General features: G+C 37.1%; 1 protein-coding gene and 1 pseudogene across 1 annotated transcript in view; both read left to right on the top strand.

Annotated features, from left to right (window-relative positions):
• Window positions 1-20,288, top strand: part of KPNA1 (karyopherin subunit alpha 1) — an 86,738-nt gene that overhangs the window by 52,825 nt on the left and 13,625 nt on the right. Inside the window, exons 4-10 of the mRNA XM_090277361.1 lie at window positions 128-227; window positions 2,599-2,693; window positions 9,170-9,301; window positions 10,154-10,242; window positions 10,532-10,631; window positions 11,207-11,370; window positions 15,457-15,535. Coding sequence (XP_090133487.1) covers window positions 128-227; window positions 2,599-2,693; window positions 9,170-9,301; window positions 10,154-10,242; window positions 10,532-10,631; window positions 11,207-11,370; window positions 15,457-15,535 — 759 coding nt within the window. The remainder of the gene's footprint in view (window positions 1-127; window positions 228-2,598; window positions 2,694-9,169; window positions 9,302-10,153; window positions 10,243-10,531; window positions 10,632-11,206; window positions 11,371-15,456; window positions 15,536-20,288) is intronic.
• LOC150021646 (inhibitor of growth protein 1 pseudogene) lies at window positions 19,416-20,205 on the top strand (annotated as a pseudogene).

The following is a 20,288-nucleotide window of genomic DNA, read 5'->3' as shown; positions in this document are numbered from 1 at the left end:
TCTCTTTGTGGTACTCTTCTAGATAAATATGATTAACTTAATAATCTGGCCACAATTTTTACTGTCTTTGTTTTCCTTTGACTTAAAGTTAAAATTCCTTATATTTATTTTTTGTTTCTGATCCCAGGGTGGTGTTATTACTTCAGACATGATCGAAATGATATTTTCTAATAGCCCAGAGCAGCAGCTTTCAGCAACACAGAAATTCAGAAAACTGCTTTCAAAAGGTGAGTTCTGAATATGTATAATATTTATTTATAAAGTATTACTTTTCCATAGCCCATTGTTCATAACACAAATAACTTGCTTTGGAGTTTGTCTATCAACACAATAAAAGGATGCATACATATACATAATTATGAGCCATAGCCAACTTTTGGATTTCCTTATTTGTGTGATTTGACCAGGATCAGAAAGCAGTATTATTTTTATTTCTGAGCTTTCTTATAAAAGACCTTAAAGTGATAAGAACAGTAAGCAATATTTTGTGTTTATTCATACTGAGAAATTCCACTCTTTAAAGAAAAACTTAAAAAATATCACTTGAAAGAGCAACGATTGTTGATTTTAATGTTAGTTTATCACTGAAATTAATTACAGATTGATTGGTGGGCAGGGTAACTACCTTTTGTATAATTAAGGTAGAATGGAATATAATACTTCTTGTCATGGAATATAATACTTCTTGTCATCTAGGCAAGTGAAAAGAACTCTGGAACTCAGAGTTACATTAAAATGTCAATAGTAAATACTTAGAATTGGTCCAACAGTAATAAGTTATGGTTGTTTGGAGTTATTGGTGATAAGTTAACACACTCCTTGAGGTTAACGGGAATGAAAATCTACCACCATAACAAAAAATTTGTTCTTTTATATGACAGATTGTTAAATATTTGAAGGTCATTATTATGTACACCTACCCCACCCCTCTAAAAATGTCTCTTTTTGGCATGCTGAGCCTAATGGGTTTCTCACATGATGTGGCTTTTTAAGGCCTTTCACCACTAATACTTTCCTGTATGTATTGTAGTTTGCCATCCTCCTTTCTTTGAAATGTAACTAGAACGCAGTGCTGCCAATGTGTACTACTCTTATCAGTGGTGAGAGATTGCCTTCCTGAGACTATACATTCCAATAGTAACGTATTTCAAGATAGTGTCAGTTATTTCAAGAGTCGTGGCATAGTAATGTTATGCTGTACTTGCAGCAGTCTAAACTCTCTTTAACACTTTTCTTCATGAACTGTTTTTAAATTTTGTCTGTGAAGTCATAGAATTGTTTTTTAATTTTTAACCCTTTGAGTGCCAACGTTGCTGTGAGTGACGCTGACAGATTTTCCCGAAAGTGCCAGCATTGCTCCCAGCAACTCTTTTCAATGGCTATAAATGTAAATACAATGGAATAATTCATATTTTATGTTTTGGTCTGTTTTTTCGTACCCCAGGTTATATATTGATATAACTTTTCCTCATGTTGATCCCAATTTCAAATTACGCTTGGCACTCAAAGGGTTAAAAAATTCAGTTGCTGCGTCTTGCTTTACCCCTGTTGTTTTATTGCCAGCTTTGACTTATTGTTGGTCTTCCTGTATGTTGTTCTGTAATCTAGCATATAGCATATTAACTACTTTATCTCTATTATAATATCATTTATTTGTTATGAATTTGAATGGTTGGTAAAAAGGTTGGACCAGGCAAAGAACATGTTATTAGAGCTCTTTCCAAACTGACATTGAACCATTAGTCATCTCTTTCAGTAAAGCTATTGACTTGGCTAAGAATTCCTAGTACTGTAGTCCATCTGCTGTTTTTCTTGCATTACTACATGAATGTTATCAAAAATTTTGTCAGATCTCTTGCTGAAATTATTATGCTAATTGGTTAGGATCTTAACTGTTAATTCACCCAACAAATTTTTACTGACTGCATTTATACGATGCTCTTTTGTTATAAATGAAAATGAGATAAATTTGGCAAGTCATCCTTGGTGAATTCTTGCTCTGGCTTCTACTTAACACTGTGGCTGCAAAATTAAATCCTGCATGCACATTCAGAATCTTATAATCCAGGTTCTTTCTTTTTTTTCTTCCTTCCTTCCTTCCTTTCTTCCTTTTTTTTTTTTTCAATTTTTATAAGAGTTTGAGCTAAACTATCAAACATGTGCTGGGAAGCAAGATCTCAAATGCTCCCCTAATCTAGTTTCTATAGACAGTTTATGCTAAACAAAAAAGATGAACAATAAACCCATACACAGAAAAAGGGCTATAAGGAATTACACTAAAATAATAACAGTGGTTGTCTTTGGGTGGTTTTCCTTCTACTTTCTAGTTTCCTAAAATAATAGAGGTAGTAATTTTAATTTTTATGAATTCTGCCCATCATTGCCACATTAAGGCTTACCTTATTGTGAAATCTTTCAAGCTACCATAGTGTCAAAGTGACCAAACTCAACTTTATTATTTTTTTTCTTGTTTTAGGTTTCCAGTGTGAAAGAAATGCTAAAATGGAGGGAGGGATAATATGAAGTAATTTTGAGCTATAAAGTCTTTGTATTGAAATCAAAAGATTGTTTTTCTTCTTTCCTTTTATGGGGAGACAGAACCTAATCCTCCTATTGACGAAGTCATCAGCACACCAGGAGTAGTGGCCAGGTTTGTGGAGTTCCTCAAACGAAAAGAGAATTGTACACTGCAGGTGCGAACCTTTTCATTTCTCGCCTCATAACTTAATTCTCTTGGCAAGCTACATTTCGTTACTTATTTTAATCTACATGAAGAGTTTTTTATAGTGATGTTCTCAGCAACTACGTGGCAAGTTTCTTTGATAGTTTTGTTAATATCCAGACCCTTGGTTTTACTTCTTAGAATTTTTGTCATTTTTAGTCATGTAAAAGATTATTTTATGATTGTGGATAATATTTCTTAATAGGGAATTGTTGCAGTAGAGGACCCCTTATAGATAGGACCTAAGTTTGGGCTATGTAAAATCTGATTTTGAAGGGTTTTTAGATTATACTTGTTAGCTTTCTCAAAGCTGTATAACATAGGCTAGATCAGAGATTCACTAATCCCTAAAACTGGTCTGCATTAATCCTCCCCATGCCTCAAAACAGCTAATAAGGCAATAGCCTTGCCAGGAATGTGTATGCTTTCTGCTGTGTTAATTTAGTCTATCATTACTGTATTATATAAGGGCTTCAAGAGGAAATCCTACAACTTTCGGATTAGATAATTTTCACAGTATAAAGAACCACTGTCAACTGACTCTCATCCTGGGAGTTATTTAGAAATTTTAAAATAGTATTTTGTTCCTAAATAAAGTTGGACTGACAGTAAAGTAGTAATTTTTCAGTAGCTAGACTTCTTGGAGTAACCAACTGAATAGTTTCTCTATTCTTTAAGAAATACCTGTGACACCTAAATTCTCACTTGTAGGATCTAATCTGAAGGGTTCAGGCACTTATAAAAATTGGGTAGGTACCAAGTAGATCACAGAATTGGGTTATTTTTCCAAGTAAATATTTGCCAGTAACAAGTTAATCGTAAAGATGACTTTCACTCCTTGTTTGCTTTTGCCTTACTGCAAGGCTGTAGGGATTGAGGCATTTTTGTAAATGACAACTCTGTCCCCAGGTTCCTTACTGTCCAGACTATTGCAGATCATTCATAAGACTTGGTGCTTTGTCTTGATATTTTCTCTCCTTTACTCTTTTTGTTGTGGTGATAAATGTCTTCCAGAGGAAAAACAAGAAATCCAGAAAAGGTAGAGTATTTCACTATCCCATCAGTTTTTCTTCTCCAGTTTGACAGTTACTAATTCCTAAATTCATTTGAATTAAGATTCTGTTTTATTAGCTGCCTTCTGGATTATAATTCTGGTCCCCATCTAAGTCCAGGATCACCATCACCTGAAAAATTATCAGGTTTACCTAGAAAGCAAGGAAAGAAAGATTTTTCTCAGAAAAAAGGAAATCCAGACAACCGACACTGCAGAGAACAGAGCCTGAGCCCCTAAGCAACCTGCCAAGAGAACCAGAGGAACCAGATGAAGAGCCTTACTGCAGTTTATCACTTGAAAAGCTTTGTAGGAAGAGGGAGGTAGGGAAAATGATTTTGTTCATGTGAAAATATGTTTCTCTCCTGTCTCTGACAATGAGAGTAATTCTGAGATACTGAATTTACTCCTGGATCTAGCAGTTTTTAATAGGTGATTACAGAGGTCCAGTTTCTTAATGTGCTAAAGAAAGATGGTATAACCTCCTAAGCCTAAAATGAAGTCAGAGAAATGTGTATTTCCTCATCTCTACATTCTCCAGTACTCCATAAAGAATACAGTATGTTCTCTCAGACAGTGCCCTCTCTTGGCTAATACATGTAAATTATGTATCATTTCTAATTCTGTAATCCTGGAAGTTGTATCTTTAAAACATCTGAAGATGAATGCCTTCAGAAATCTCTTTGTTTCCATTTAAATTCTCAGATTCCACCCTTGTGCAAACTGATAATTAGACTGAAAGATTGAGAAATGATTCCTCTGGAAGTGACCACCTCGTGATTTTCATCTTAGCTGTCCAAATACAGAGAAACAATCACCCTGTTTATTATATAAAGGTCCTCCCCAGTTTTTCTTCTGTGTACATTATAGCACAACATGGTGTTCTTCCTCCAGTGTGGCTAATGGCTAACCTTGATCACCCCAGAAGCAGGAGGAACAAGCATATTGAGGGAGACCTTAGAACCAGGAGGCTTCATGCTCGAATAATTAGACAAGCTCTGGGAAACTTGGAGGGTACTCCTTCCTTTGTCTTCTTGGAGAGCACTACAATGTAAGTTGTCTTGGATACTCCCACCTGCTTACTAGAAAGCTGAATAGTGTGTCTTTGGAATGAGGCTTTCCCATTTCTCTTCCAGGAAGAGAATATGGTCATAATAGCTAAACTCACTAATAGATCATGTGAATAAACTTAATTCTTTCATTCCATAGATAAAGTACTATAAATCTTAGTGAAGGGTCTCTTAGCTTCCCTTCTGGCTTTTCTTTTCCCAAAATCAGTGTGGTACCTCAAACCAGGGAGATAAAAATGCCTGCTATGGGCAGTGCTACCCAGATACATACTTGCCCTCAAATGAGATGAAAATGGGTGGAATCTAGGATTTTGGAAGCAGACAATACCACTTGTCTAAGAGCACTTCCAAGCTCAGTGACATGTAGATCTCAGACATACCTGAGCCCTTGAAATGAGATTGGTTTGCCTTACGGTATATTTCCTGTGCCCACTCTGGTTTTTTGAGTCCAGGCCCAGCATCTTTGTACTGTCCTTTGCAGTGCTAAGATATTATATTCTCAAACCTTTTTAAAAAGCTTAGAAAAATATTTAGAAATAAGTAAATTGCCTCATAGCTCTAATCAGACAGATACTCTTCAAGCCATAAATTTGGAAAAAATGATTGTTTTCCCATTCCTGCCTCTTGTCTCTTCTGAAAGCTTAATGTGATAAACTGCAGTAAGCCTTCATCCTCCTCCACCTCTTCCCATCTTTGTTGATCCCTCTACCTTTCTTGAAAGGCTGCTCAGATGACTCAGGCACTGTTCTCTGCAGTTTTATATCTGGGTTTATTTTTCTGATGTGAGCCTTTCTTTTCACTTGCTCTCCAGGTGAGCCTGGCATTTGCTAGGAACCAGAGTGGACCCAGCAAAGTGGCCAGCAACAGAGTCCTGATCCAAATGGAGAAAGGGAACCAGGCGTACTTCAACCTGGAGTGGGAAACTTGATAGGAGGTCAGAAGTATTTCAGCTTTGGATATTCATTTTCCTTATTTAAGGAACTGAGCACCAGAAGGTAGAGACTGAGAAAGGGAAGAAAGAAAATATCAAATGTTCAGTGTGCCCTTCAGATTTCAGGTGTAGCCTTATTTAGCAAGTTCTGAATAGTGAAAAACAATGGAATTACAATTTATAAGCAATTACAGCTGTATGACAGGTTGTTTTCTTGTATGATACCATTCTTGGAACACTAAGAATATAGTAGTTTAAAAATGACAAATAGGAAGTAAAGGTAATTATTTTGGCTACCATTTATTACTTCAGTACTATTTCTTAGATTTTTTTTTTTTTTTTTTTTCATTTTACTCATTTGCTTTTGAGTCACGTGGTTACTTAAATGACTTTTTCTGGCCATTTCTATCATAACTTTATGTGATTGTGCTGTCAACTCTAGGCTTTCCCATTTCACAGCTCTCTTTAATGTTTTTTGTTTTTGTTTTTTTTAATCCTCACCTGAGAATATGTTTTTTATTGATTTTAGAGAAAGAGAAAGAGAAACATTGATTGGTTGCTTCCCGTATGCACCCTAACTGGGGACTGAACCCACAACCTAGATATGTGCCCTGACCAGAAATCAAGCCCACAACCTTTTGGTGTATGGGACAATGCTCCAACCAACTGAGCCACATGGCCAGGGCCTCTTTTGTGTCAAATTCTTAATCAGGGATCCAAAGCCAAAGCATTAACCAAAAAAGAGACTGCAGTACCCAATGAATGAGAAGTTTATCACACACATAAATACATGGCTATAGAAAATTGCACAAATATAGCTTGATGAGTATTTAATAAGGTAAACGTAAAAGTAATCAGTGTGCATGTATGTTTTAATGCCTTATTTAATGCATGAATATGATTTAGTTTTCCACAGCCTTCTAATGATTAGTTATTAGTCTGTTTTTGTCCTGGTAATGGCAGAACTGATTTCTGATTTCCATTCTTACCAAGAGAGACCTTGAATCTTTTGTGTTCAGAGGTCATTTATCATCATTGTGTACTTTTTAGTAATAAACATGACTCTGGTACATTCTTCTTTTGCTGAGATATCCTAATTTCTGATTTTCTTCCATCCATGTTCAGGCTATTATTCACTTACTCCTGATTTTTCTAATCATTGTCACTAGTTTATTTTGCTTCTCCCTTTTATTCACTTCAGTAGCACCTGGAATTCTCTCTCATTTTCTGAGACCTTTGGTCATCAAATAATAGCTTGGACTCTGGCAGCAATTAGTATTCTGATTTCTTCTCTTTGAAAACTTTTAAATATATCCTTTATCTATTCAGGTTATTGTTACTATTTCTTTTTCATTAGAATCACACTGCAGTCTGTTTTCTCTGATATAGATTGGTGTGTATGCTGATCTTATTCTTTACAGATTGCTTTGCCTCAGTTTTCATTTCTTTGACTTGGTCTCTACAGAAGTGACAACTCTGTTGAACTTTGAGCTGGCCTTCTGGTAGGAAAGTTTGCTTTTGTATTCACATCATATGTGTCTGTTTTACTACTGAATTTTCCTAGTAAGCAAAAGGAGCTACATTTTAAGTGAACTGTGTTTTCTTTTTAGTGTCCACTAAATAATCTGACATATTACTTGACATTCCTGGCCCTAGGTACCAAAACTACAATTGAAAGATTTTTGTCAGTGTTATAGGTATGCTTCAGGGAGGAAACTACACAAGAGGAAGCAAGAGAGTCTGGATTTAAGTGAATTACTTTAGCAGGCTGTAATCTAGTTCTCTTTGACTGACTGGCTGTGTAACGTTATTCAAGTCACTAGATTGTTGAATCTTTTTCTGATCATTTCCTCATTTATAAACTACAAGAGCCAGACTTCTCACGGTTGCTGTGGGAAATAACTGAGTATATGAATAATGCTTTGAAAATATAAAGTACTGAATAAATGTAAAAGTTTCAATTCAGACAGATTGAAAGGGGTTAGAGCTTTGGTTTCAGTAGTGATTTAATTACAGGGGGATAGTTGGTGGACTTTAATTGAACCATGGTGCTCCTAGTCTGGTACTCACTCTTGTTAAAACAACAGTATCCATTGTGGCTACCAAATCACTTTAATCTCACTTGTGTATGTCACATTTTTAGGTTTCTTTGAATGTCTTCTGCTGTGAACTTGCTATCATTAGTATTGGTTTGTACTAACCAGATTGTCTTCCCATTTCTTCCATTGTCCCTTGCCCCTTAATGATTGATGTTTTAGTTTTTCATGTGATAACTGTCTTTTGGTGTACCCAAAAGCTTAGAAGAGTCAGCTCTGTTTTTTGGATGACTTTTTATTGACCTCTCATTCAGGGGCATACTGCTGACTCTTCTGCATATGAGCTTCATTAAAAGATAAATAAAAGATAAAATGGGAGAAGGAGACAAAACTAAGAACTAGAAGTCAGCTAAAATAGAACTGTAAGAGTTTATTTTTTGATTTTAATAGTTAATTCCTAGATTTCTGCATATTAGGTTAGAGAGGCAAGTTACTATAGAGGTGGGTAGGATTATTAATATGCTGTATTTTTTATTGGCCGTAGTTTTCTTCATACCTTTTGTTACCAGTTTATCAACCTTTAAGAATGCTCTTTTTAAGAAGTCTTACCTCTGTACCATGGTTTGGAGCCTTCTCATTTATTGGAAGCACTTATACTCTGAAGTTGCCATTTCTAGTAATTATATGCCTGTTCACTTCTTTTGTCCTAATTATCATTTAAAATATCTTTTGCCTTTTTCACTCTGCCTATATTTTATACATTTTATGCTAACATTCTCTCTCCATTTCACTTTTCCCATCCTACAGAAATTATTTAATTTTATTTTTATTATATAATATACATGGGGTTTGATGCCAAAGTTACAGATGGCTTTACATTGAGAAGCGTTTGTCCTCTCATCTTGTTCCCTGTTTACCCTGACCTCTCCATGTAGATAACAAGTATTTACAGTTCTCGTGACTCCTTCCAGAGATACTCTGTGCAACAAGTAAATTGATGCATACTATTCCTTCTTAATCGTTTTAGACAATATAGTATGATATTCTATTATGTATACTGTTTTGCGTTTTTAAAAAATTTATATCTTGGGAGATCATTCCATATCAGCATATGAAGCACTCCCTCATTCTGTTTATGGTCTCTTGTCAGCTCTGCCTTCATCTGAAATTTTAGATACCCTGAATAGCCCTCTAGGCTGCTGAGGCATTTTTTCTGGGAATTCTTTTAAAATTAATGTATTCACTGGATAGATTATATGCAGATAATCTCAGATTCTTATTTTTCATGTACAGAAAATCTTATTGTTATAAGTAAACAAGCTATTCTAATAAGATAATGAAATTATTTTATCTTTATAGTTTGAATCAGCTTGGGTATTGACAAATATTGCTTCAGGAAATTCTCTTCAGACCCGGATTGTGATTCAGGCAGGAGCTGTGCCTATCTTCATAGAGTTGCTCAGCTCAGAGTTTGAAGATGTCCAGGAGCAGGTAAAAATGAAACAAATAAAGAGAAGCAGGTGAAATAAAATAATTTTTCCCTTTGTTCTTGTGTTTAGGGCCTCAGTTGTACCACTTGTCCATGACAATTTATGGTTCATTACAGGGAGTGTTGTAGAAATCTAAACTTATAGAAACAAAACATTTTTCCTTCCAAACCTGAAACTCTTTAAGCCCTTAGATCTACTTTTTAGACCATGTAAGCAGTCACTGAGTTTTTTATTGTAGAAGTTTATAGTGTTGATTGAAGTAGCAGGTTTTTGTCACTTTTGTGCACAAAAGATGTAGAAGACATGAATTTTTAATTTATTTTTTAGTACTTCAAACTTATCATATTTGTAAATATAAATCACTGCTAAATAAGAATTATTTTCTCCAGCTTTATCAAGGTATAATTGACTTACAGTAAACTGCATAAATTTAAATCTAATAAGTTTTGACATGTATATACCCATGAAACCATCATGACAATAAAGATAAAGCTTAAAATACATTTTTAACCAGCTGAGTAAGCCATATGAATCACCTCTCTGTACCAAGGGTTATGTGGAATGTTCCTTAGGGATGGGTTCTTGAAAGGTAAAGAATATAAGAACCATTTTTTTCCTTTACTGAGCTTACTGCCATGAGTGTTTACATGTCTACTTTATAATACTATTGATCTTCTTTCCCCAATCTCACAAGTATTTCTTGACTTCTTGATGAGTGAACTAGAGTTATTAATAATGTTGATTAACTACTATGTAACTTTATAAGGAATGATTGTGATTTGTTGGCGTTTTTTGAAAGAATTTGAGAGAATTAAACTATACAATCTGTCATTAATGAATAATTCTTTCACAGGCAGTCTGGGCTCTTGGCAATATTGCTGGAGATAGTACCATGTGCAGGGACTATGTCTTAGACTGCAATATTCTTCCCCCTCTTTTGCAGTAAGTTTCTGTTTTGTTTTGTTTTAAGTAATGAAAAAATGGGAAGTTTTGTAGAAAGCAGTGAATCTTTGATAATCATTTTGGATTTTCTACTGGGATTTTTTTGTTACAGACATTTACTGACTTGTTCAGATATTTCTTCAGGCATCCTGTCTTATGCCAGTCTCAAAATTATACATTACTTGGTTAGAATAAAACTTTATTGTTCTGGAGAATATGGTTTAGTAATTATATCATCAGAGAATTAATGTTCATTATATAGTTTACTGTTGTATTATCACATTTATAGGTTGTTTTCAAAGCAAAACCGCCTCACCATGACCCGGAATGCAGTATGGGCTTTGTCTAATCTCTGTCGAGGGAAAAGTCCACCTCCAGAATTTGCAAAGGTAAGGATTATAGTTGTGGGAAATTGACAGAAAAAAAAGGAAATAAAGAGTGTAGCAACCAATATTAATATGAAAGGAAAGAGATAATAAAATTCTACCATTATAAATTTTATAAAAAATTATTTGTTTCTGGAGAAATCGGACTTTTTGTTTATTTTTGTTTTAATTTAGAATAAATTTATGCTGCCTGTAGTAAGATTTGAGTTAATCTTTAAAGCCAGAATTTCTGTATAATGCACAATTTCCTAGCTTTAACACTTGTGAAAGTTTCTTTACTCTTTGGTCTACAGTGAACATGTTTTGACAAGGAATCTCAGAATTAGTATTATATTCAATTTTGTTCTCTGAATTTTTTTTCCTTGGGCTCTCACCACCTCATCAAAGTAAACTAGAAGGCCACTGACAACATTCCCGAAAATGGAAATGCGAGGTGGCCATTTGCTACTCCATCTTTAGAAGTACTGATCACTCCAAAAGTCACCAAGTGTGTTCCTTCCTGGTTGCTTTCTGGAGTTTCTCATCTCACTTCTGGCTTTTAGTATGTTGAATTTCATAATCATATCTTCCCTTTACAGGTTTCTCCCTGTCTGAATGTGCTTTCCTGGTTGCTATTTGTCAGTGACACTGATGTACTGGCTGATGCCTGCTGGGCCCTTTCGTACCTGTCAGATGGACCTAATGATAAAATTCAAGCAGTCATTGATGCAGGGGTGTGTAGAAGACTTGTGGAGCTGCTGATGTAAGTTAACTCTAGGGAAGTGTGTCTACTCTTTTGTCCCTATATTAATTTTTTTAGTTGCTGTACTCAAATATTAATTCATTATACTGATTTATTATGCTTTGGGCTTCTGTCTTTTGTACTTGTTTATATTGATGTCCGGTCTGTTTGTTTTGTTGTGAGGCTTATAAAGAACCTCTCACTTTTACGCTGTTAGTAGTCCTTCAAGAACATTTGGAAAACTGATCTATGTAATTCCAACTCATGCTTAATGACCTGAAACCAACCACTGGATAGTGAAAGGCATATTGCTACTAAAAATAGTCATTCCTTACACTGGGGAACACAATTTTCATTGAGTTAGATCTGACACTTGTTTTTGATTAACTTTTGGCGTCTGAATAAAAAGATTACTCTAGTTTTCTCTGTCACATCAACTTTTTAAGGTACAGGATATCTTCCCTTTGTCCCCAAAATCATATAAAATGTAAATGCAAAGGAAAATAAAGAAGAAATTACCTGAATATACTGCTTATTTACACTTATTCATATAAAGGCTATATATTGTGACTGTAAGTCAAATTGTGTACAAGTCATAAAGTTCTGCTACCATACATATTAAGGTATTTTATCTTTTCAAATGACAGGCTAGGAAACGCCAAAATGAGATACTTGAAACAGTCTCCTTCAGTTGGCAAAGCTTTAACAAGTTGCTTCATGAGACCCAGTTTTATGTGTAGAGGTGGGAATATAATGTTCTTTCTGTCAACAAGTGGCTCATGTAGAATGCTTGGATCACCGGGTTTGAGGTCAGATCTTAGAGGCCAATTTGACTCCACCCAATGCTTCTCACAAGCTCTGCTGTCCCACATACACAGAAAACAGAGATATAGTACTTGGTGTAATCGCGTTGTTGACCAAGAAGGAAGCAGACCATTTTAACGTCCACACAGATGATCCAATTGTGCTTGTGATATTGCAACAGATCAATAACTTTCTATGTCTTCATATTCTTCATGAAAATAAACTGAATGGCCCATTGGGACTGCACCAAATAAATTGCCATTGTGGAGGAAGACACACTTCAAGCTCCGCTTTGAGCTAACGATGAACAGTCGCCATTTAGTTGCGTTCTAGATTGGAATTCCCAATTCCTCCATTAAACCATGTGTGTTATGGCGATACACAAAGCCACCGTCACTTCGAAAGTACTGCAGAAATGCACTTTCTCTTGATCGAAAGTAGGATGCTTTCGCTCCTTTTTCAGGCAAGTTTTTCTCATGCAATTTTGATGCTAGGAGTTTTGAAGTCTTTTTGGATAGTCCCAAATCTCGTGCCAGATCATTCAACTCATGCTGATCAAATCCCTTACACAGTGCGTCATCTTCAATTTCAAAATCTCCATTGTTGCTCTCACTTAGTTCTTCACCGTACTCCTGTTTTTCAAAAAGAGGGTAGTTCAGTGAAAACTGGCACTGGGATTTCAGCTGAATAAGGCACTGGGCGTATAACTGATGGTAGGCTAGGATGCTCTATTTTACATTTATGTTTCTTGTTATATCCTGACGTTTTCACTATACAAATTAACAGTCACTTGAATGATCTCTGGGCTCTCGCCAAACCATAGGTATACCAAATGGCAATTTATCACGTGTTCCCTTGGTCCACATCCATAAACTCTCAACATACTGCTTGCACACCTTGTGACGGGCCCAAGACTTATCTTGATCACCAAATTTCACTTTAAAATATGCAAAATAGGCTTGCCTGACAAATGTCCTGATGTTTGTCCTTTGACTGGGAATGGTGAAACTGCCACAGATATAACTAAGCAAATCAGGGTTGTTTAGGCACTTACAAAGTGAAATAGAAGAGGCAGACATGATCCAAAGGAAATGAAATAAGTATATATGTAAATAAAAAAATAAATTCTGCTAACTCCTTGTGTACGGAAGAACTCAGACTACACTTCAGAATACAGTTCACTATATAGAGCAGCACACAACCTCTCACCACACTGTCTCATGTGTAACTGAATAGCCTAGACAAGTATGAACCTGTCACTGGTCTCCAAGGTCGTCCCCCACCCTTCCCCATTCAAGGGAGGTTTGCTCTCAGCCAATAGGAGAGCACTAGTGCTTCCCTCGATCCAGGCTCCATTCAGCCTAGAGTCGTCACATTTAGATAAGCTGTAGAGAAAAACTTGACGTTATAGAAGAAAACTAACTGCAGTTTTGAAATCAGCATGCCTATTTAAGTCTAAAACAGCTGAAAATCGAACTCAACAGGAATTATGTTAAAAACTATTCCCCTGTGTTATCTTTCTGTCTGATTTAGAGTTTATTCTAGGCTGTTGTCATACTTTGAATTTTATTTTGCTATGTCTCTTTGTGATGCCTTTGATTTATGGAGTGAAAAATTTACTGATAACATAGAGATATGGTATTAATCAAATTTTTAGATAATACTAAAGAAGAAAAAAATAGAGTTAAAACATAATGTGGAAACGATACAGTTACAAGCTATGTGAAATTTAATGCAAGTAAGTACAAAGTAGATGTAAAGAGACATTGTCCCAAGCATGACATGTGGAATGGGTTGGATCAGTATAATGTACATAACACAAAACTGTGGAACTATAGCTGGTCGGTCACAGGCTGGGTGTAGATCAGCAGCATGATGCCATTGTCAATTAAATGCAGTCTGATGCTCCAGGAGTCAGAAGTACAGCATTCCAAATCTGGGAAGTAATTTTTTGTACTCTTGAGACACTAGATTACTATGTATTTTAAGTGTTTTTTTTTTTTTTCATCATCCAATATTAAGATAAAGGAACTGTCACAATTCTAAGAAGAGAGTCAGTCTTATTAAAGGGGAGAGAAAATAGGAGTTTTTAAAATTTAATTCACTTATTTTTTTAATTGTTCTATTACAGTTGGAGAAAATAGAGTTTTTAAGGAAAGTTAAAGCATTGGGTTGACCAAAAAGTCCATTTAGTTTTTCTGTAAAATAAAAGACACATTTTTTATTTTACCAGTAACTTTATTGATATGGTTTTTTTTTTGAGTCTGTCAGCTATCTCTCATGTGGTATAAAGTTGATTGTTCTGTTAATGTCTCGATTTGATTGCTATCAACTTCAGCTTGTCTACCTGACTGGAGCATAGTCCAGTGAGAAATCTCCAGCTCAAAACTTCTCAAACCACTTTTGACATGTTCGATCGGTCACAGCACCTTCTTCATATATTGCACAAATCTTTTTTTGAGTTTCAGTTGCGTTTTTACCTTTCTTGAAAAAATAAAGCATAATATGCCAAAAATTTTGCCTATTATCTTACATCTTCAGTATTAAAATGGCTACACAAAAATCCAACAGTTTTGGTAAGTTTTTTTTTTAATGTATGCTGATAAGATAGCTGTCACAAATTGTTTTGAATGAAGTTAAAGACAATTAAGTGCTACTAAAGCCATCATATGGAAAAAAACCAAATGAACTTTTTCACCAACTCAGTATATTAACTTATGTAAAATAAAGACTTAATATAATATTTGTCTTCAAATATATAAAGGGTTTTGTGGAGGGTTTTTTTTTTTTTTTTTTTTTTTAATTTGATTAATGAGTCAGGAATGGTTTAGTGAGTTCACTATTTGAAGTATGAAGCCTGGCTTTTATTTTCAGGTTATTTCAAGTTGACATATTTTCTGTTGCATAGTTCTAAAACCTATGCAATTTATAAAACTTAAAAGTGCTGTATAAATGTTAACTACTACTCTTTATTATCTCTAAAACCATAGAGACCAAGTAAAGAGGAAATAAAGACTAAAAGAATAAGAGAGGAAACTTTGAATCTCGATGATGAAATACCTGAGAAATATTATTAGGAAAGATTTTTAGTTTTTTAATCCAGAAATACTAAATAAAGGAAGAGGCAGCTCTTCTAGGGGACCCCCAACATTCCATCATCATGATAGCATTCCCTTAATAACCACCAAAAAATATCTTTCTGCTCTAAAATCCTATCACGTTAGTTTTGGATTTCAGCCCCAAGGAAAAGAGAATTAAGGATAGAATTGTTGGATGTAATAACATTTCTTTTTATGGTTCCAGGCATAATGATTACAAAGTGGTTTCTCCTGCTTTGCGGGCTGTGGGAAACATTGTCACAGGGGATGATATTCAGACACAGGTATGAATAAGTGGCAACTTCTTTTTCCCTTCAAAATAGTATATTGAACTCCATAATTAAGTTTCTGTTATACTGTTGAACTCCATATTATTGGAGAGAATTTATACTTTGTTTCATTAATGCTTACTAAAATAGGGGCAACTACTTATACTACCATTACTCTCTCTGTTTTGACCTGGTACTTGTAGCAATTTTGGGTTCCTGTATGACTTAACTTACCCTTTTGGTCAAGCAGGTTTATTCTCCACTACTACTACTTTAAGTGGTTCTTGTGAGCGTCAGAAGACTCCAGTAGCATCCTTTCTGTGTCTCTGTCATCTTTACTTCATTATCTTGATAGCTTCCTCTTTTTGTACATGGTAAGTTAGTCTCCTGTGTGAGGAGGATCCTTCCCTTCCAGTTTTTAATGTCACTCCATTCAACTTTTATATCAAGATACATCACTCACTGTAGATTGTCCTAACCATTTTTCTTCTTGAATTGTCTTTAAATTTTCTTCTAGGTTTTGTGGTGTTGAAGTATTGGGTCTCCTGCCTCATTGACTATTTCTCTTTAGTGAACTCCTTTTTCTGTTTCTTCCTTTAGATAATCCTTCAGCCTCATTCACTGATGTTACCTATCAGTTCAACCATCACCTTTGTGTGCACAACTTGAGAATTAGGCTTAGCCTTACCTTAGCTTTTTTATTTTTTTTTGGCTAGTTTTTTTTTTAATGTTTTATTGATATGCTGTTACAGTTGTCCCAATTTATTTTCCCTTTGTTCCCCTTTACCCAGTGACGCCCCTCCCTCCAGTCCCCCCCTTAGTCCATGCCCATTGGTTGTGCATATAGTTCTTTTCAACATCTTCCTGTCTACTCTACTCCCTCCTGCTATGCTTCTTAATTCCTGTACCATCTCCCTCCCTTTCCCCCTCCCCCCTCCCTGCTGACCTCCCCCCCAATATGTTCCCCATACCTATAATTCTTTTTCCCCTCTCCTTGCCTACTTAGTTTGCCTTTGTTTCGATTCCCTAGCTTCTGTTGTTGGTTATTGTGATATAGTTTTCATTTTAACATTCAGTTTTTTTTAAGTATATTTTATTGATTATGTTGTTACAGTAGTTCCAATTTTTTCCCCCTTTGCTCCCCTCTGCTCAGTACCCTCCTTCCCTCCAGCAGTCCCACCCCCCCTTAGTTCATGTCCATGGGTTGTGCATGTAAGTTCTTTGGCTTCACCCTTTCCTATATTATTATAAACATCCCCCTGTCTGTTTTGTACCAACCGATTATGCTTCTTAGTCCCTGCATCATATCCCCATTTCTCTCCTCCCTGCTCCCAGCTGTCAACCCTCCATATGATCCCCATATCTATGATTCTGTTCCTATTCTGCCTAGCTTAGTTGGATTTTGTTTTTATTTTTTAGATTCACTTGTTCATATTTGTGAGTTTGTTGTCATTTTAGTGTCCATAGTTTTGATCTTCTTTTTCTTAAGTAAGTCCCTTTGATATTTCATATAATGATAATGGCTTGGTGATGATGAACTCCTTTAGCTTCACCTTGTCTGGGAAGCACTTCGTCTGCCCTTCCATCCCAAATGATAGCTGTGCTGGATAGAGCAATCTTGGTTGAAGGTTGCTTTTCATCACATTGAACACTGCTTGCCAGTCCCTTCCGGCCTGCAAAGTGTCTTCTGAGAAATCAGCTGGTAGTCCTATAGTCACCCCTCTGTAGACAACTCTCCGCCTCTTTCTTGCTGCCCCCAGGACTGTCTCTTTATCTTCACCTTTGGCATCTCAATCATGATGCATCTTGGTGTGGTCCCCTCTGGGTCCAACTCGCCCGGGACCCTCTGTGCTTTTCGGACCTGTATGTCCATCTCCTTCGCAAAATTTGGGAAGTTTTCCTCATTTTTTTCAATCCTTGTTTCCTCATTCTATACTGGTTGACTGTTTTTTTCTTCCTTATGTTCCAAATCATTGATTTGAACCCCGGTTTCCTTCCCTTCACCATTGATTTTGTGTGGATTTTCCTTTGTTTCACTTAGCATAGTCTTCACTTCTTCTCTTATGCATGTGCCATACTCAAGCATATCTGTCAAGCCTGTGAGCATCTTTATCACCAGTGTTTTGAATTCTGCATCTGTTAGGTTGTCTATCTCCTTATCTGTGAGGTTGGCTATCTCCTCATCGCTTAGTTCTCCCACTGGAAACTTGATCCGTTTCCCCTTTTGGGCCATACTTCTCTGTCTCCTCATTCTGACAGATTCCTGTGTTTGTTTGCCTCTGAGTCCCAGGTAGAGCTGTTGCTCCTGTTACGTTGTAAGGGGCGGAGCCTTAGGGATTCATCAGTATAGGGCGACCTGTTTCACCACATTGTGACGCTGTGTGTGTGGGAGGGGTCCAAGAGAGAACAATGCTGCCTGCTCAGCACTCGCCCCTTTTCCAGGCACCTCTCCCACTTTCGCACCGCACTGGCGCCCCTCTAGCTGCTGCCCTGGCTGTTGTTCCCAGAGTGGGTAGGTCTGCAGATGTTCTAGGACTGTGGGGGCCCTTTAAACAAGCAGACTCTGCTGAGAGACTGGCAGTTTCTGCCTCCACCCCAGCCACCACTTTCTGCACAGTCAGAAGCAATGAGGCTTGATTTTCTCCAGTGGTGAAACTCTGAGCTGCAAGTACTGGTGAGGCGCTGGGAACACTCCCCAGGTGTCCCTCCTAACTTTTTTAAAATATGCTTTATTGATTATGCTGTTACAGTTGCCCCAATTTCTTTTCCCTTTGTTCCCCTTTACCCTGTGACACCCCTCCCTCCAATTGCCCCCCTCCTTAGTCCATGCCCATTGGTTGTGCATATAGTTCTTCTCAACATCTTCCTATCTGCTCCACTCCCTCCTACTATGCTTCTTAATTCCTGTACCATCTCCCTCCCTTTTCCACTTCCTCCTCCCTGCTGACCTCCCCCCATAATGTTCCCCATACCTGTAATTCTTTTCACGCTCTTGTTGCCTACTTAGTTTGCCTTTGCTTCGGTTTCCTAGCTTCTGTTGTTGGTTGTTGTGATACAGTTTTCATTTCAGTGTTCATAGTTTTGATCCTCTTTCTCCTAAACGAGTCCCTTTAACATTTCACATAATAGTGGTTTGGATCTGATCAACTCCTTCAGTTTTACTTTGTCTTGGAAGCACTTTCTCTGCCCTTCCATCCTGAATGACAGCTTCACTGGATAGAGTAATCGTGGTTGTAGGTTTTTGCTTTTCATTACTTTAAATATTTCTTGCCAGTCCCTTCTTGCCTGCAGAGTTTCTTTTGAGAAATCAGCTGATAGACTTATTAGGACCCCTTTGTACGTAATTCTCTTCTTCTCCCTTGCAGCTTTTAAGATTCTTTCTTTATCCTTAATTTTTGACATTTTGATTATAATGTGTCTTGGTGTGGTTCCCCCTGGGTCCAATTTTTTTGGAACTCTCTGTGCTTCCTGGACCTGTAAGTCTTATTTCCTTCCCCAAATTAGGGAAGTTCTGCTTCATTATTTTTTCACATGATTTTCCAATTTCTAGTTCTTCTTCACCTTCTGGCAACCCTATGATTCGGATGTTGGCCCGCTTATAGCTGTCCCATATACTGATGGGTTCCTGGAACACTCACCTAGCAGGGAAACCCTGTATTAGAAGGGGCCCACTGTCCAGAAGTTAATTCCATTTTTTGTTTTTGTTTTTTGTAGTCCCCCTCATATAATCTTTTTATGCCCTTCATTGTCCTTGGATGAAGTTTAAAATCATTTAATATTTGGTCTCTATATAATGGAATGCTATGCAACAGAAGGAAGAAACTCTTACACACTGATATGGAAAGCTCTCCAGGTTATATTGTTTAAAAAGAAAAAACAAGGGGGCCGTGGAGCAATGACAGTGCTCCCGGGCTGGGGGCAAGGCTTGTTAGCCAAGCTGCTGGCTCTGGACACAGCTCAGACCTCCTGCCCTGGCCCCAGGGACCCAGTGGCCTCCAGGAGTTGGGGAAGCAAATCCTGAAGGAACTAGATCAGTATTATGAGAAGTTTAAATGTGAGCCAGACAGCACCCAGAAGAGAAGAGTGTTGCGCTACACTCAAGAGAGCCCTGATTAGGAGCCAGGAGCTGGGTGACAAGATCCAGATTGTTTGTCATATGGTGGAGCTGGAAGAGAATTGGGCCAGGCAGGTGGGCAGTCACGTGGAACTCTTCGAGGCACACCAAAAGGTCAGTGACACCACTGGCCACAGTGGCAAAACCGGCCAGGCTAAGTCCAAATACAAGACAGTTACACAGGTAGAAAAGCCCAATACAGTAACAAGAGGTCCTGGTGACAGTGCAACAGTGATAATTGAGACTCAGGAGAATGTAGCTAATAATGAGGACCACGATGACATCACCTTAGAAACATGTAAGGAGAAGAAAGCAAAGATCTCCAGAAAGAAGAAACGCTCCAAGGCTAAAGCATACCTTCCCGTGGACTGAACAAGCCCACCTACTGTCTGTGCAGTCAGGTCCCCTATGGAGAAATGATCCGCTGTGACGATGATGAGTGCCCTATCTAGTGGTTCTACTTCTGTGTAGGACTGAATCATAGACCAGAAGGCAAGTGGTCCTGTCCCAGATGCCAAGGGAGAACAAAAACACCATGAACAAAGCCCTGGAGAAGTCAGAAAACAAATAATTGGTGGACCTTGTTGAATAATGAAGAGAACTAAACCAATGTAGTTATTACATCGCCATCTTTGGTAAGGCACAAGGACTGTA

The sequence above is a fragment of the Furipterus horrens genome, unplaced genomic scaffold (genome assembly GCF_987537825.1).
Source record: "Furipterus horrens unplaced genomic scaffold, mFurHor1.1.pri manual_scaffold_1, whole genome shotgun sequence".
Taxonomy (NCBI): domain Eukaryota; kingdom Metazoa; phylum Chordata; class Mammalia; order Chiroptera; family Furipteridae; genus Furipterus; species Furipterus horrens.
The sequence above is the reverse complement of the archived record's forward strand: the minus strand, read 5'-3'. Positions and strand labels throughout refer to the sequence as shown.